Source organism: Xiphophorus hellerii, chromosome 19 (assembly GCF_003331165.1).
Source record: "Xiphophorus hellerii strain 12219 chromosome 19, Xiphophorus_hellerii-4.1, whole genome shotgun sequence".
Classification (NCBI taxonomy): domain Eukaryota; kingdom Metazoa; phylum Chordata; class Actinopteri; order Cyprinodontiformes; family Poeciliidae; genus Xiphophorus; species Xiphophorus hellerii.
The window spans coordinates 9,731,901-9,750,447 of NC_045690.1; the positions used below are offsets into that span (position 1 = coordinate 9,731,901).

General features: G+C 37.1%; 1 protein-coding gene across 1 annotated transcript; it reads right to left on the reverse strand.

The window, feature by feature from the left end:
- Positions 1-4,652: 4,652 nt before the first annotated feature.
- LOC116709654 (CD109 antigen-like) lies at positions 4,653-17,054 on the reverse strand. Its single transcript, XM_032548314.1, has 32 exons — positions 16,827-17,054; positions 16,568-16,722; positions 16,454-16,482; positions 16,118-16,351; positions 15,920-16,042; positions 15,783-15,822; positions 14,870-14,957; positions 14,607-14,706; positions 14,400-14,520; positions 14,212-14,321; positions 13,933-14,124; positions 13,651-13,755; positions 13,499-13,561; positions 12,573-12,746; positions 12,294-12,446; positions 11,383-11,452; positions 11,159-11,252; positions 10,955-11,072; positions 10,745-10,858; positions 10,391-10,609; positions 10,089-10,230; positions 9,584-9,760; positions 8,742-8,823; positions 8,412-8,643; positions 8,139-8,310; positions 7,726-7,916; positions 7,461-7,616; positions 6,867-6,932; positions 6,335-6,462; positions 6,096-6,252; positions 5,208-5,310; positions 4,653-5,100 (listed from the first exon to the last, which is right to left on the reverse strand). Exons 1-32 carry the CDS (start codon positions 16,898-16,900, stop codon positions 4,898-4,900), a joined length of 4,185 nt encoding a protein of 1,394 aa, XP_032404205.1. The 5' UTR covers positions 16,901-17,054; the 3' UTR covers positions 4,653-4,897.
- Between the last annotated feature and the right edge of the window lie 1,493 nt (positions 17,055-18,547).

Consider the following 18,547-nt stretch of genomic DNA (forward strand, 5'->3'; position numbering starts at 1 on the left):
TCATCTTGATGGGTTTACAATGAAAATGTTTTGTGAGAGAAGCTATTAGACACTGTCTTGTCATGCAGTGCAAAATGTTCCATTAAATCTTTTACTCAAAAGGTTTTTTAATTATTGTGGTCTAAACTGTTATTAGTTGTTGGGATTTGCACTTAAGTTTCTGCTCTGTGTAGACAGAGGCTGGACTCCCCAATAAGACCTTCTCCCTGAATCTTTAACTCAAATCGCTTTGACTCCTGTCAAGATTAAGTGATATACTGACTAATAATATATCATAATCACAAATAATCTTCAAATAAAAGTGTAATATCTCTTTAATTAGGGATGATTCAGGGCTGTCTTTGCAGACAGAGTTAAGTGTTGATAAATAGTGGCTGACACTCCAACAGACAGTGATTCACAGAAGATAGCATTCACCTGTGCACGCACACAGACACCAAAATAAAATACTTTGGGTTGATAAGCCATATCTCATCTCCTCATGGAGAACCCATCATAGTGATTAAACAGGAAATCTGAAGGACAGAACTGTCTACGATGTTGCTCTGGGGTCCCCTCTGACAAGTGGAGTTTTTTCTGTCTGGCCAGGCAGACCTGAGGTCACATGGAGGTTGTGTAAATATACGCTCTCTCTTGGTGGGATGCAAGCTTAAACAGATTTTTCCATGACTCACCCCAGTGAATGAAGCATGCCTAGCCAAAATAAACTCATAACGCTGGTCCAAATCGACACAGGGAGCTGTTTAGGTAGCATAGCAGGGGACAGAAAAAGTTTTCTGTCGATTGATCTCAGTCATTGTTGATGCTCAATGATTCTAAGAGAAGAAGGTTTCCATTGGATGTGCTCAGTGGTTCTTTCCTTCTGATGTAATAGGCATCAGGCCCCGGGGAGCCATTTTGTAATTTCTATTTTTGTTTTAAATTCATCCTTTCATCCTTTTTTCCATCTAAGCGAGCATATTAACAGGCTCTACCTGAACTGATTTAGGTAAATAGGTCACTGAAACGAAGCAGCATACTTGCCAGAGTGACTTCTCAATCAAACAAAATACCCTTGAGAAAATAAAAACACATAATAATGCAATCTGAACACTTATGAGATAATGACTTGAAAAATATTCATGCCCTTCTTTTTTTTTAACCTTTCTTAATTGTGAGAGGAAGGAAAAGGTTTTTGTAGCAAATTTACTAATTATTTGTCAGTGAGGCATGTTTATTGATGATGGTTGCTAAGTAATATCTCTTTATAAAACATCTGAGTCCTTCACAAAACATCCACATTTATAAATAGATTAAATTACACAACGAGGGACACTGTTTAGGTGAAGGCACAGGATTTTGTCAGGGGTTTGGGAGTAAAATAAAAACAAAGGTGTCTCTTGCTGTTTTAGTCTTATTTTTCTTAATCTTCACAATTATGGTTGACTTTGTGTTGGTATTTCATATAAAATCTCAATAAAACACATTGAAACCTGTAACATGATATAAGGTGGAATTGTTCAAAGAGATGTCCAGAAATGGCAGGTAAATTATCGAGGGGTAAAAAAATTCAGTCCTCATAAACCTTGAGTATATTCATGCTTTTGATCCAAACTTTGTGTCAGTTTGAGTTATGGAGCCTAGGCGAAAATTCAAGCTGGGAGACAACACACAGCTGACCCACATCATCCACTCACCACGCCCCCGCCGCAGCCAATCAGGACCAGCTCGCCGCTCCAGCCAGTTGTTGTTCACGGATCCCTTCAAAAGGACAAGCTACCTTGGGTCTACCTGCTCATCAGCCGTGCTTCGACCCGCCTCCTCCCCATCTCCACCTTCATCCCGACAGACACCTTCCTGGCTCCCTCTGTGCTCCTTCATCTCAGGGTTCCGTTCCACCACCAGTATTCGGACCCGGGGGAAGACTACCCTGAGCTTCTCCAACCGATCACCTGGTCTTGGTGATCCTCAGCTCACAAGTCTTCTGCCGGGTTAGAGCGACAAAGAACTTTGTACTATTAAATCTTCTAACTGCTATTTTTCTCTGTGTGAGTCTATCCAGATTGAAATATTAGACTGTTCTCAATCTGCTTTCTTAAACAGCAAGTTCATGACATCATTACCTATGAATGCCATTGATTGTCTACTTTCCTAGCCTGACCCACAGCACGACTCAGGTCATTTGTGGTGACCTTTGTGTGTACTTTCAGTGACCCCGCATAAAGACAAATTCAGAGGAGAAGTCAGACATACGTTCACAAGTTTGCACAAGAGTTCTTGTTTGGACATTATTCTCATGAGGTTTCTCTCAAGGCAGACTGAGGTTAGTCTTAAAGTCACCTCACCTCAAATCCAATCTGTTTTTAACTGTAACAGACTCTGTAAAAAGAAACCATTTGAACCATGATTTAAACCTTTACTAACAAACAAGTCCCAACATGCAGCAAAATCCCAAAAAAGGTGTAAAAAGAAGGACACAAATGTTTTTACACGAATAATGTTATTGCACCATGTGAGATGAACATTTTTATAGCCTTTTGGGGTATATAATGTAGATATGTACTATACATCTACCAGCTGTGCAAATCTAGAGACTGAAAATGTAGCAATTTAAGACGTTTTCCTTGGCACATCATATTTGTTAAAGTTTGTAGCATCTTTCCAAGGGGATGGAGTCTGCAAACATCAATTTCAAAACTCTTCTACCAGTTGGATTTGTGTCTAGACTTTAATTGGGTCATTCTAACCCATTAGTGTTCTTTATGTTAAACCATTCAGTTGCAGCTCTGTATGTTTAGGTTTGTTGTCCTGCTGAAAGTTTGACCTCCAGAGCCAGCAGCCATTAGCAAATGGCTTGAGTGGACACCATGGAGAAGCACTGTTGTAATGACGTACAGAAGGAGGAGTATCGCAAAGGGTAGGGGGTTTTAAAAGAAACAGAGGCCAATTTGAAGGTGTCAGATGCTATTGCGATGCAACACCAAATTTTTTTAAGTTGTTTTTGATTTATATCTGTAACATAGTGACTTGATTATGGTATAAAATAGCCCCATATGCCTGGAAAATATATAACACTCCCTCTTTAAGTCTTTTGAATCTATCTCTTACAATTTCTTCTAAAAAAAAAAAATCCTATATTCAACTCAGTTCATGTCTTCTCTGAACAGCTTCCATATCCTGGCATCGCTACACTATGATGTTGCCGCTACCATGTTTTGTCAAAGGGATAGTGTATTCAGGGAGATATGCTGTGCTAGACTTGTACCTTAGTACTTGCATGTAAGTACCAAGGTAAAGTTTACATTTTAGTCTCATATTCTCATTCCTTACATGGATTCAAACAAAGTCTTTTTCCATGCCACTTCTGCCTGTTGGTTAGTTAGAAGGCCACGTCTTTGAATATTTCCAGAGCAATACTGTTCCTTTCTTCGTATAATGACTTGAACAGTGCTGCAGGAGATGTTCAAGGCTTGAGATTTTGTTTATAACCTACCTCCACTTTACATGCCACAACTTTATCCCTGAATGTTCTCGTATGTCCCTACTTTTCCACATCTGTGAATTAAAATAGTGATGTGAAGAAAAGCATATGTTTTAATATGTTTTTTTTAAAACACACACTATGTATAACGTGTGCTGTGCATTTTCAAGTAATTCCATCAGTTGTTGCCATCTAAGGTTTCCCATCTAAACTTTGAATCTATTCCTACTGTTAAGTTTGCCATCTAGTGTTCATAAATGCTGAACTGCAGCACTAAGGTGTTTTGTATGAACATAAAAGTATAGCCTGTGGGAAGCTGCCAAGCACTGCCTACATTCTGCTGTAAATTCCTGTTAAGCTTCTGTTTTGCAGTAAAAATTTGTAGCAACAAGCTTTTTTAACCTAAAGTCATCCAGAAATGTATATAGACACTAAACTAGTTAGACACTAAAACAGTGTATCTTTGGAAGTTGGTTCTTACTAGGCTTCATTGCATATATTGATAAATATTTTGTAGTCTTTTTTTCTCTTAATTGTTAAGAAAATATTTTAGTCTTCTAAGCAGAAAAGTAATTCTCCCATAAACCTATAAATTACCCGAAACAGAAAAGGCATGACACCAGAAGAACAAAAACTTTTTAGAAATAAATTTTACATAATTTAACCTCCGATTGGCTAAAGCTTTCACATTTTACAAGTGATGTCAAACCTGCTTCCAATCTGCAGATGACTTCCATGTGTGTATACCCTCTGCATACTTCAGTAGGTCATGCATTCTTTCAGCTCACATAAAATGTATCAAGCCAGAGGGTTAAAGTATGCTTCATCTAATTTCAGATAATTTCAAAAGGCCTATTTTCCTTTATGCTGCATTTACAGAGTCACACAGTTGTGTCTGCTTCACTCATAAAAGCCTGTATATTTATTCTACTAAAAACATTAAACTCAGCTCAGGCATTAAATGAAAAGCAGATTTCTTTCAATAATCATTTTTCAGTCTTTATATCTCCTAAGACAGTTTGATATGTATGGATGTTCTGCCAGAAAACTGACAGCAGGACACACATGGAACTTGGGGAAAAAAATCGTCTTTCATGTGCACTTTTGCTATCCACACATATGTTCTTTATTATATGCTCTATGACAGCCGGTACATGGAAACTCGTATAGAAAAACAGACTAAAACAATGAATGGAAACTAAAAAATAGAGATTTTAATGCTTGATAATGTAATAAGGTGAAAGAGGAGTCGGCTTTACATGAATTATTAGTCACAGATATCCTTTTTTTTAAAAAAAATGCAACAGAGATTGTGAACACTAGAGGGCGTAAGTGCACTCAGAAAAACCGAAGCAAACAGTCCCCTAAATATTACAATCAATTGTCTAGTATTTGCATGAGATAAACATGCAGACATGTAAGTCATTGTTTATCTTTTTAGACTGAAACAAGGAAAATAATGAGTCCAGCACACAGGAGAGCCAAGCTGGAGCACATAGCGCTTCTTGAATGAGAAAGCAGATGGGAAGTCACAGCAATGGTGATCCCAGGTCTACAGTTGTCACAGTTTTCACCACAGAAAGAGCAGGAGTCTCTGGTGTGAAGACTATCTGTGTTGTATGTTCTTGTTGTTTTCCTTGCTAAAAACATACAAATAAATGGCATGACAAGTATACTAGATATTTGAATCAACACTAAAATGGGAAACTGTATTTGTAACATGACATTTATTTCCAGTTATACTCACTCGGTTCATAGTAGTCGTAAACCTGCAGCACAGCATCCTTTACATGGGCTACTTTAAAAGTTTTTACGAGAGGAAGTGTGACACAAACTTCTGCCTTGGTGACCTGAAAATGACATAAGAAGATCAGTTCTTCAAGTTATTATGCAGATGAGGCATAACATCGTGACCACTTGTAGGTGAAGCGCATATGATGATCTCTCCAGGAAAAGAAGGACCAGACTAGTGGTCATAATGTTATGCCTCACAAGTGTGTACTAAAGAAACTAACAAGGCATTAGGCAGGCCTGCTGATGAAAATTGTTTTTTTGTTTTTATATATATCTACAGTACAGACCAAACGTTTGGACACACCTTTTAATTCAATGAGTTTCCTTTATTTTCATGACTACAGACATTGTAGATTCACACTGAAGGCATCAAAACTATGAATAACACATGTGGAAATATGCACTAAACAAAAAAGTGTAAAACAACTGAAAATATCCCTTATATTCTAGTTTCTTCAAAGTAGCAACCTTTTGCTGTGATTACTGCTTTGCACACTCTGCATTTTCTTGATGAGCTTCAAGAGGTAGTCACCTGAAATGGTTTTCACTTCATAGGTGCCCTGTCAGGTTAATAAGTGGGATTTCTTGCCTTATAAATAGTCATGAAACTAAAGAAAACCCATTGAATTAGAAGGTGTGTCCAAACCTTTGGTCTGTACTGTATATATCTATAAAAGTTGCAGTTGAGGGCATATTGAAATACTCTTCATACCTGTCCTGCAACTACAAAAGGGTGCCCTCTGCTGATTTTTTTTACATAACTCAAATGCATTCTTGTTTGATGAACTATACATATTATGTAAACATCTATGCAGATGAAGAAAAGAATTTAAAAACTTACAGAATTCAGGTACAAGCTGACTCTTTCAGGCCCTATGTCCACTCTCCTGATAAAATCCGCCTGGACTGCAGCTCCAGAGAAAAGACTGAAACCACTGAGCATCCCCACTTCCAGTATAGCCATACCTGTGTGAGCTATTGCTTGATTATCCTTTAATCTACAGAAAGTAAAATGAAATGTAAAAGTTTTACAAAAAAATATATAAAAATTCTAAAAGCATTCGGCATTATAGAGATTACCTTGTGCATACAGACAACATTATGTGATTGGAGTCATTGTGAGTAAGATCAACGTTTAATATGAATGCATCCTTGTCTGTGGTGAGCTCGATGTCCTGTGTGCTCTTTGTGTTGTAAAAGATGTTCACCTGGATGGAATCATAAAATTATTTTAAAATGGAAGCAAATAATTCAGACAAAGAAAGGTAAAGATGATAGCTTTAAGTGCTCCCTCTTATCTGGATTCAGCACAAGCTGACAGATAATATCTGCAGTCCAGATGTTAACTGATGAGCAACGGTTATCATCTGTACATTTACATGTGTTGTTTTGAATCCACTCTTCTAATCTGAGACGTGCTGGGGCATTTATCATGCACAGCTGCTGCTATTAATTTATTCTGATCATGTTCCTGTGGTTAAACAAGCTGTCAGCAGTTTGTAGAACCAGACATAAAGGAAGAAGAAAAACATCACTGCGCTGCAAGGGTTCAAACAAGAAATCAGAAAAGGATTACTGCAACAAATGCTTCTTTCAAAATAACAAACTTTACCTGAAATATGGCAAATCCTATTCCTTCCATGGAAATATTTAAAGGTAAATCTTCATCAGCATTAATCTGATAACACAGAATTGAATCAAGAATAAATAAAAGTTCAGCTTTTTAGAGGAATATAACAATCAGAGGTTTACATACAATCTTTATCAGCATAGATGCTATTTTTATAATTTGATGATGCAATGATTCTTCAATAATTTTTAAACAGAAATGTTCTGCACTAGTTTGATTCTAGTTTCTTCTTTTCAAATACACACAAGATTAAAATTATGCTGGCATACACATGTAGTGTATGCCAGCTACACACTTTTAGTAGCTGTAAGCAAACTTTTGGCATGTGCCTAAATGTTTGGCACATGCGGCTGCCACCATCATGCTTGACAGTACAATATTCTTAAGTTTGAAATTCTTCCCTTTGACTCCTCCAAACATATTGCTTGTCACAAAGGAATATAAGGTTGCCAGAATAATCAATATCTAGGTAACATCAACATAATCTTGCACACTTTTCTAAGTATTCTACATTTGAAATAATAGTTATGCATATAAACATAAATGATTGATTTCCTGAGATTTGTTATTTGTTACCTCTCTGCTTTGATAAACTCGATAGTTGGTTGAATTGATGAGAAACAGCGATGCAGTTGAAGACATGGGGGAAGATATATTAACCCTAAGATTGATGGCATTTGCACCACTGAATGCAGCGTAATAAGACAGAACCTGGAGAGCAACTACAGTGTCCTGCAAAAAATAGAAGCAAAACACCCTACAATTATCTCACTATTTACATTGTAAAACTTTGTACCAGACAAAGGTGGTAATTCATGAACCTTCTCAAGCCCGGTCTCACCTGAGTTGTTCCAAAGCCACCTAGATAGCTTCTCTGCATACTCAACCACTTCATGAGTGGAATACTTTCGATGAAGCTGCCAAGCAGAAATTGAACCAGCAGCACATAGGAGGCCATTTCAATCTGTGTTGAATGTTGCTGCTGGTTATTAGATCTCAGGCCTCCAGAGATTGTCCACATCATGACATCATCTTGGGAGGAGGGAATAGACAAACCATGAGAAAGTTTGCATCTACTTCAGCTGCTTTGTTAACACATGTCCATGTGCCAAAACATGTTTGTTATTTCAAGAAATGAAGGGTTATTCTGATACAATTTCAAATGAGTGTGGACTGATTTGATCAAGATTTAATCAGTCACAGCTTTGCAGATTATTTTGCATTTTTTATATCGTAAAATGCATTCTGACTCACCTCTGTAATCAGCTCTTCTAGTGAGCTCTATCATCACTCTCTCCAGTACACTACTTTTGCCCAGAGCTAAAGCATAAGCCACCAGACACAGGGTGTAGTTGCTGACAATACCACTGGACACTTTGCTCTCCAGGTATCTCAGGCTCAAAGACACATTGTTCGCATACATCTCCTATGCAGCAAGTAAATGCAAGCAAGTTATATTATTGCTGAAAATCAAAGCATTACATGAAACATCACATTACATGAAATGGACAGATCTTTTTGACTTACGGAGTAAGTATCGTCCTCCAGAAATGCCAGAAGTACATAAGCAGTAAGAGCAACGGGACTATCATCCTGACCTTCCCGCATTTCTGTGTGGATAAGCTTGCCGACCTCAGTAAACGCCCCTTGGGAATCTTGGTGTTTCAAGAGCCAAGCTGTGGCTTTGGTTAAGACTGTCTGGTCCACCTGCATGTATGGCTGAGCCTGGAGGAAATATCGCAGCACAAGGGCTGTCAGCCTGGTTCATAAAAATAGAGCAAAGATAAAGAGATAAGAAGAAATGATGAAAAAGAAAACAAATCAATTTCATCAAAATGCAACCAAATTATGACCTACCGAGTGCTACCAGAGGTGTCACTTTGTCCAAAAGCACTAAAGGAACCATCATCTCTTTGGTAAGAAAGCTGTTTCTCATAACCTGTAGTAAAAAAAGAATAAAATACATGTTCGTAATTAAACATTTAAGTGGCAGAACATTTACGAGACATCCCAAGACATTTAAGAAATTAACTTTGATGAAACACTGTTTTACGTTCTACTACAGCTATGTCCAAACTTTTTGCTGTCATCCAATGGGAACTCCTTATGAGCCAAATAGAATCTTTTCTTTTTCATAAAGAGGCTAAAATAATTTTGTTATGATTTTTTTTCTAAATTAATCAATTATTTAAATTAAATTAACCATTTAGCTAAAATAACTGCAATATTTTAACAAAATGAACAAAGTAACCCACATTTTGTCAAAATGGATCAGTAAATCATGAAAGAAAAAGTTTGTTTGCTGTGCTCAACAACAAGAACAGGATGTGTGTTACACAAAGTATTTATTGTACTATTACAAACATTTATATTATAAAATTTAAATTAAATAAAAAAATTAAATAAAGAAAAATAGCTTGTTCTGAACTGTTTACAAAAAGATTTTTAATTGTTAGTTATAATCCTACCATGTAATATTTATACTAATTTTGAATTACTGTATTGCACATAGGCAGTCAGAGGGCTTTAAGTTGCCCTAAGTCACACTTTGGACACCCATGTTCTCTCATAATGACTATGCATCACAGGATAACAGAGACACACAGGACAAATCTAGCCATTAACTGCAAATAGCTTTGTGAATTTCTCCAACTTTATTTGTAGTTTATGACTGAAATTAGTGTTGCACTCCAACTTACCTTGCATCATGTAGCGAAGAGCTTTGTTTCTGATCCCTTCATCATCCTGGCCTGATTTTTCCAGGTACTGGAGCACAAAGACACTCGGAGCAAAGTGAACCATGTTCTGCTCCCCACTCCCAGTAGGCAGATGAACCAGTGAATCCAAATTTTCAATTGACAAAGCCAAGATGTCACCTGTTAGATGAAGTTAAAGACGGGACAATTAAGCAGTATTGTATTATGTTTGATATCAGGATACAACAGTAAATGACCCAGTACATATAATTTTTTAATGTATAGGATAATATTTGCGAAAAAGCCAAATAACCCTATAAGCAAGGAAAGAATACGACTCCTATCTGTTTGTGTTAGGTGAGCCAAGTTAATATTATTAGATTATTAATTGAAGAATGAGAATATTGGAACATAATAAGATGAGCCAGAGAACATTAATGTATCTCTGATTATAAGTGTAAGAAACATTTCTAATTGCAAACTGACACAAAGCAAATGATGAACGTACCGACAAGTGCTACATGGGCCCTCTGGCTTCCTGGTACCAGATTTGGAGGAAAAGAAAAGGTCACAGATCTGGAAGAGTCTTGTTTCTCTGGTGTCATTTCCAAGAACAAGGTGTGAGAGAAGGTCTGTTCAACTCCTTCAGGCTAAATAAATAAATATAAATAAATGTAGATAAATGTATTATCAGATTGATGGAATGCCATATTGAATTTGCTTCAAGTTAAAAAAAGATATATATATGTATATATTTATTTTTTTTTGGTAAACTTGGTATGTCTATTCCTATCTCCTCATACGTCTTACCTTCACCCAGATTTTTTCAACAAGTCCATCTGAGGCTTCTGCAGACACAGCATCCACAGATATTTCCATCTCACCAAGAGCCAAAGGCCTGATAGGGAATAAGGCTGAAGCAGACTCATGACTCCGTAAGGTAATTTTCTGAGCATTTATAATAGATGCACCCCTTTGGTCCATTAAGACAAACTCAAAGCCATCACCCTGGGCTACCAACACGATCACCTACAAGAGTTAGACCAAAAATAAAATATATAAAGCACAAACTTAAAGAGCTATTGAACTGACTCCAAGTTACTTGAATTTATATTCGAAAAGAAAAGAAAGTATATGTCCTATCCAAAGATGTATTCAATTAACCTCAATTTCTTGCTCTAAATGGTTGATGACATTGACTTCCAGGATAACCTCCTCCCCTTTGATTAGGTGTGAAGGGACAACAAAAGACAAGGAGAAGTCGTTGGATATGGTCAGCTATCAGTGCAAAGAAAGAAGACACAATAATAAGTTGGGCAACAGAACTGGTTTATATTGAAGCACTAGTAGAGGCAAACATTATAATTTCATTACCTTTTGTGGTAGAGGAGTGAAAGCCAACCCCAGGTTCTCAGACACTGACACTGCTACAGCTCCTAAGCAGGTAACACCATTAGGTACTGTTATTTTCCCACTGGTCCAGTTCTTATCACTGAAAGACATGACGAGATAAAAAGATGTTTTGGACCATCGCTTTAGCACCACACTCTGTTCAGATGATTAGCTTTAATGTCTTACCTAACGGTTATATCCAACAATAGCAGAGATTCAGCAGTCTCCATCCAGTTGTTCCAGTATTGCTCTAAAATGGACCTATTAGATTTATCTTCTTCTTCACGTAGTTGACACAGAAAAAAGAAATCACATCATGTACCATGTATGAGGAAGAATTCCAAATGTGGAATGAAATGTATGCTATAAATGATTTTAAGATGATTTCATAATTATATATCAACTCTTACTGTTTCCAGGTCCATCTTCTTGGTTTTTCAAATAAAATCTTGCATTGGTCATCATCTTAAGGTAATATTTCTGCATGAAACAACACATCTTACTACACTTACTTCTTGAATTTATTTACAACTATTTACAAGAAAAATAGTACTTGTATTGTTTTCATTGTCAACCAGATTCTAAATTAAGTAAAGACAGACATACATTTACTCTGATACTTACAGAGACTCAACACAGAACACTACAGAGTATTACAATGACCTGTAGATGCCTGCTGGAATCTGCCAGAAATTCATTTATGGCTTAAGATCTGTAAAAATCTAAAATTTAGTTCCTTTTGTGCCATAAAGTCTACATACAAACAGTTTTATGTGTGATGGGGTATAAAAAAAGCATTCACTCGACAAGCAAGGTGCATTTTGAGTTTGAATTGTTTTAAATGGCAGGAATGTGTTTTTTTTTAACTGCCTCTGCTCTAAGCAGTTTGACCTAAAAGCAGACGTTCCCTTTGAGAGTACAGACTCACTGAATTGGAGGCATGGATGTTATTTTGATAACAGTCTCGGGACCATAGTTGCCTAAACGATCTCAAATGTTTTAAATAATTGATTCTTCACACAATACAGGCCACCAGATACCTTTGTTTCCTTTATATACTGTCATCAATCACCCTTAGGCTCTGTATAGTTCCCCACTGCTAGAACAACAAGTCATCTCCAAACAAAGCAGACAGATACGTTACATCATGATCCCCCCACAATGTCTTAAAGAAACAGCAGTGCTTAGATAACTGGAGATATCCCTTTGTAATCAAAACAAAGGAAGCAACTTTCTCAGAAATTTTAAAAGGTCACATTTCAGAATTTTGCAAACAAAAGTTGAACTTAGACCTTTTCTCTAATCCAAAGTGTTCTACTACCTGTTCAATTTTGTAGTCCAGGTCAGACTGCAGGTCATCATTTTGCATCGCTGTGACTGTGATTCCAACTTGAAACCTGGATTCACTGCCAGCCACACTGAGCGACACCTGCTCACCGGGCCGGGCCCTCTCACTGCTCCAGTTTAGAGTTACCTGAAAAGAGCAGGTAAACATTCTACTGGCACATCCATAAGGAGCGTTACATGTTTCTGTTATAAGAAACAGTATTTAAGCTGGTTTTATTGATGAAAAAAATGATAAAGCAACATATTTTCACACATGGTTGTACTGATGGATAGAAATGTAGGCTGTGTCACTGGTAATTTCCCAAGCAGAATGGCTGTAGTAGACAGTGACGCAGGCCTCAGGGTACCAGGACAGCTCTGGTGTGAGAGTGACTGAAGACGAGAAGTTCTTTGTCCCGGCGGCCACCACCTGACCTTTAGAGCTTATCTATAATTACAGTAACACAAAAGAGGCATCATATTTATAGCATATCTTGTATCCACTCCCAATTAAAGTATCCATATCCTTTGAATATTTTCACATTGTGTCACTTTATAACCGCAAACTTCAACGTATTTTATTGGGATAATTGTCCAACACAAAATATCAGCGAAATGAGATTGGAAAATAAAAAGTACATGTTTTTTTATCATTATTACTAAATAATTAAGTGTAGAGGGCATTTACATCCTGCCCCCTTATTATGATACCCCTAAGCAGAATCCAGTGCAACCAATTAACTTCAGAAATCATCTCATCAACAAATAGAGTAAGACAATATATTTTTTTATAATATTATAATATATATATCAATGTTTATTTGAAAATATTAATGAACAAACAGCATCATAAAAACCAAGAAACACAGGAGAAAGATCAGGGATAAAAAAAGTAGTGATGTTTAAAGCATATAGTTATTTTATAAAACACTATCCTAAGGTTTAAACAGCTCAGAGGAAATACTAAGAAACTGCTATCCAACTAAGATTACAGTCCATTGAAGAGAGCATTAATCAGAGGAAAGACTAACTAGGTTCATGGTAACTCAGGAGGAGCTACAAAGATCTACAGCTCAGGTGGGAGAATCTGTCAACACAGCAACTCACAGCAATTCTCATCTTCATAGGGGGGACACAAAAGTGAAAAAAGTGGTTTATCTACTAGTCCATGCAATAACTGACACATTTTAACTAACATACCACAAAGTGAAGCCTCTTTGGTTTGATGGTGCTCTCCACATTAAGTTGAAGTGGGAGTCCAATCTGAGAGTTAATGAGATGAACCACAGAATCTTATATTATTTCCACATGCAGTTAAATCCACAATGGTGCAGAATGTGTTTAAAATTTACCTGTGCAGGCAATGTGTTGATTGGGCCGATCTGAATATATGAGCCAGTAGGGGAGGAGTAGTTAGTGTACACCTTCAGGGTCTTCTCATTAATCTGGTATCTCGCCTGAAGATAAAAGTAACATGAAGAGTTTGAAATTGCTTCTTCTGTCAGATACACATCTTTGATTCCAGGAATTGTGTACTGTACTGAAGCCACTTATGTTAGATGCAAAAAAAAAAACTCAGAATGGTACTTTTCCTGGAAGATCTACTTCTGTGAGCTATGACTCATAATACTCACCTGTATGAATAGCATCTCTACTTGATCTTGTAATTTAAACCGTATGAGGACGTTGCCATTCTCAGGCACGGAGAAAGTAAGACTCGTAGTCGTTGAGTTCATCAAAGAGGATCTCTGAGTGACTTGAACCACAACAGAGTGCTTCAAATCCAGTGAGCTGAGAGACTTTCTGTCATATCTAACAATCCTGAGCTGTGAAATGCAAGAGCAGATTTATATATATTTTTGTAGGAGTTTAATACATTAATGCTCCTGTAATTATGAAATCACTCAACTTACATTTGTTGAGAAGTTTAAGGATGGCTTCAGAGTCGATGGGAAGTTAAGGAACATGAGCTGGAATTTGTTTCTCAACACATGAACTTCAACAGTTTTATTCACAGTAAATCCTGGAGCCACAGCAACAGAAACAAAATGTTGTGGTGAAGTGTTGAGATATTGAAGCCATTGTTTAAAATGAAACATACCTGTGGAGCCACTTTTAAACTGGACAGCAATGTGTAGAACATGACTGTTGCTAGTTGGTAAGAAGGAGTACAGAGCCTGAAGTTGATCTCTGCTGAAGAAAAACTGGGCTGACCCATAGATCTGAAAGAGGTAGGTCTATACTTGTCTATTCTTGCTTTAATTTACTTTTTATTTAAAATAGATAAGAGTCAGTCACTAAATCTCACCTGTTTTGTTTTGGTTTGCATAGATGGAGAGGTTATGTTGTTTATCAAAGGCTTTAAGGTGACATCTAAAGTTCCATGTGAAGGTTGTCCATGGGGATGACTGGAAGTAAAAATATTTGTAGAGAAAATAGTGTGAAACAGACTCAAAAGCTAGTTTACTAGGAACACCCAAACAATTGTTGGTCAATGCTTTGTTTCAGATTACACTGGAAACAAAGCTTAAAGGACAAACACTGACATTGCTGTAGCACAGTTAAACTTACAGTACTCTCACTGATCCTGAGATGTCATCTCCAAGAAGCACTTGAGAAGATGTTTTGACCATCACATCAAAAGGAGAAGCTCCTTCATCTGTCAAACACGAAATTATGAGAAAAATAAATATTCTATTGCGTTTGCTGAGGTTCTGCTCACCTGGATTTGTTGTGAATCAAGTAAAGTTCAGTGACATCCGGTATACTAAAAATAAACTCTGTTACATTTCCTTCTACAACACTGAAAGTTCTGGAAATTGTGATATTGTCATAATCTGTATAATATTTGGGCTACTGTTTCATCTGTGATTCCTATTTTGACATTTTGTTGTTTATTTATTTATTTGTTATTAATTACTTCAGTTCTCTGTGTGTTTTGCTGCTTGGTTTACTATAATTTGAGTATCAGGTTACCTTGGGGTATGTTCATACTCCCTGATGTGACCCAACTACTTTTTTAAAATAAAATACATAAGTTGAATAATTTAGGATTTTCTATTTTTTCTGTTAAATTTACAAGTCAATGTAATCAATTACAAATTTATTAATGGAACTTGACTTAATGCTCAACTAAAAACCCACCTGTTTAGGATTGTATTTGAAACGTAATCAATTACAAATTTAACCTGACTTAATGCTGTGTTTTGATTATTGATTCTATGTTGCATTGTGTTTCAGTGTTTGTAATGATGTAAAGCACTTTGAAATGCCTTGCTGCTGAAATGTGCTATACAAATAAAATTTGATTGATTGATTGATTGAAGTCAAGTATTTTTTGTCAGTTTTAAAAGTGCTAAAAAAAAAGTCAAATTAAATTAACAAAATAATTCAGTTTGACATTGACATCAACCAGTATCAATCAATTCAGATAGCGCTACATGTTAATTGGTCATTATATAAATGCTATTTGTAGAATCATTACCATGATGTTCCACAATGAAAGATTTCTCATCAGTTACACCCTGTCAAAATGAAAGAAAAGTATTTTTTTAAATTATTTTTGAGAAAAATTCTTTAACACAACATGATAAAGAACAAAAGGGAGTCTTTCAATCTTACGTTCACTGTTGCTGCGATCATCCATTGTCCAGGGCGAGACATCAGGGATAAACTGAATTCTTTCAAGGCAATCCCTAGATTTCCTGTGGAGTTCCAGCTTTCAACAGGTTTCCCACTGGGATCCTGTGTGTTAAAGGCACATTAGTCAAGGTTTTCACCTAACTAAACCAGGGATTTTCTCTAGAAAGCCTGCCTTACCAGCAGTGAAATGTCCACCCTGCCTTTGTATGGTTTGTTATCCAGTTGGAAAGTGACAACTCTGACGTTGACGGTGTCGCCCGGTTTGTAGCTTGATCTGTCCGTTTGTATGAATAATGAAACCGTCCAGAGGTTGTAGGTGAGGGATGTGGTGTTTGTGAAAAGGAGGCGATTCTCGCTGTAGCCCCTCACAGTTAAGTTTAGTAGTGAGTTTTGTGATAAAGAGCCAGGATACTGGGAAGATAGTCAGAAAATAATATCAAACCCGGATATAAACTTTCAGACAATTTTAGCAAAATTTTACTTGGGATTAAGATAAATAAAAATAAACCTCACAGGTGGAAGACTGAGGATAGTTGTAACACCTTTAAAAAGACAGAATTTTAGTATTCACTACCCATTTCAAATGTTAGCAAGGAAATCAAACTTGAATTTGTGAAACTGTATCACCTCCTTGAAATTGCCCTTTTTGCATGACTTTAGTGTTGCCATGTGCCATCTCAGCTGTTAAATTGCCATGGAAGTCAGCAAAAATAGTGATCGCGATAGTTGTGGGTGTACCAGCATTGAGGACCTCTGGACCCGAGATCAGAAACAACGTTGTACTTTAACAAAACAAAGAAGTGACATTAACCAAGCAAACTGGTTAAGTTGGTCTTCGGGGAGAATAAAAACTGTCACTTCATTCAGAATAAACAACACTGCTTACTTGGGTGAATCTTGTGTCAAGCCAGAAGCAGCAAAAGACAGAACGAGGGTCCATATTCTGTTCATGTTGTTCATCTGCGATCTCGTTTAAAAGTGAAACTTCAGTTCCACATCCAAAACTTGGCATGAGAAAATCCGTCTGACCATTTGAGAGAAAACGCTCCAACTGCTGTACTAAAACTAACTATAAGTTTTACCCAAATGTTGTCACACACAAATTCCTTGACAAAGATGAAGGGCGGAAGAGGACGTTCTCATATTCTTGGTACCTTCGGCCAGAGGGACAGGTTTCGTATTTCTTACCATTCATAGTGTTGTCTAAGCCTTATTGAATGCATAATCTGTGTCAAACATCTTGAATGTCTTAAAGCATACAAGCTTCTGTGGAATATGTGACGCAAACACGATTTGCAGGCTTTAAACATTTTATCAAATTGCAGCCACAAACTCCAGTGTATTTCATAGAGACTTTACATAAATGTGAAGAAAGGAAAATATACATGAGTTTCAATATTAAAAAAGTGTGCATTTCTCCCCAGTTTGCTCTATTTTTAGCTGTATTTTAACTCTCATCTCTGTCCCTGCAGATGAACATCATCTCCACAGCATGAAGCTTTCACCACCATTTTTCCAAAATATATTTTGACCTAATTTTTTCCAAGATGGCTCTGGGAGTATATTTATGGTGTCTGCATCCTCACAGTGTGATACTGCCATGACCATGTTTCACAGTGAGAACTGTGTGCTCAGTACAAGGTGCAGCTTTGCTTTTTGAATTTGCAGATAGGCAAAATAGTTTGATTTAGGTCTTTTCTGACATCACTGGTATGTCCCCTTCTTAGTAAGCTGCAAACTGGCCTCTGGCTTCAGTCAACAATTGCCGTTCTTCTTTACTCTCATCCGTAACTGCCAAATTTGTGGAGTACTCTGTTGTAGACATTATTTTCCCATCTGAGCATTACCAAATCTACCCATGGCCTCTTGACTTCTATTGATGCTCAGACTAGGTTGACGTCAATATCTTTTTACTTTTCTACTTTACATTTTTAGATGACAAATTGAGCTTTGATCTTTGAGGTGTCAAAAGCTTGGGATATTGTTTTATAACCCAAACCTGGAGATGATTCTACTTTAAATCTCTTCACAACTGACCTGTCAGCTGTGATGCTTGGCCCTCATGTTGCCTTTTGTTCACAAATTTTCTCTAACAAACCTCTGAAGATTTCAAAGAATAGTTGTATTCATAATTAAAGTTAAGTAAACTCCATTGCTCTTTAGCTGACTACTGAAGGTAAATCAGTGAGCCTAATCTTATTTAAAGGTAGCAGACTAAGGAGATGGATAGAAATGCACTCCAAAGATTGTAGTTTTAACATTAAAAAAATTGAAAAATTCAGGGGATATGAGAATTTTTGTAAGTTATTGCAGCATTTCCATCCATTTTCTTACACCCTTGTCCCTAGCGGGGTCGGGAGGGGTGCTGATGCCTATCTCCAGCTAACGTTCCGGGCGAGAGGCGGGGTACACCCGGGACAGGTTGCCAGGCAACACAGAGACAGACAAACAACCATACACACGCATACCTAGGGAGAATTTAGAGACCAATTGACCTAACAGTCATGTTTTTGGACTGTGGGAGGAAGCCGGAGAACCCACATGTGCACAGGGAGAACATGCAAATTCTGTGCAGAAAGACCCCAGGCCCGGAATCGAACCCTGGAC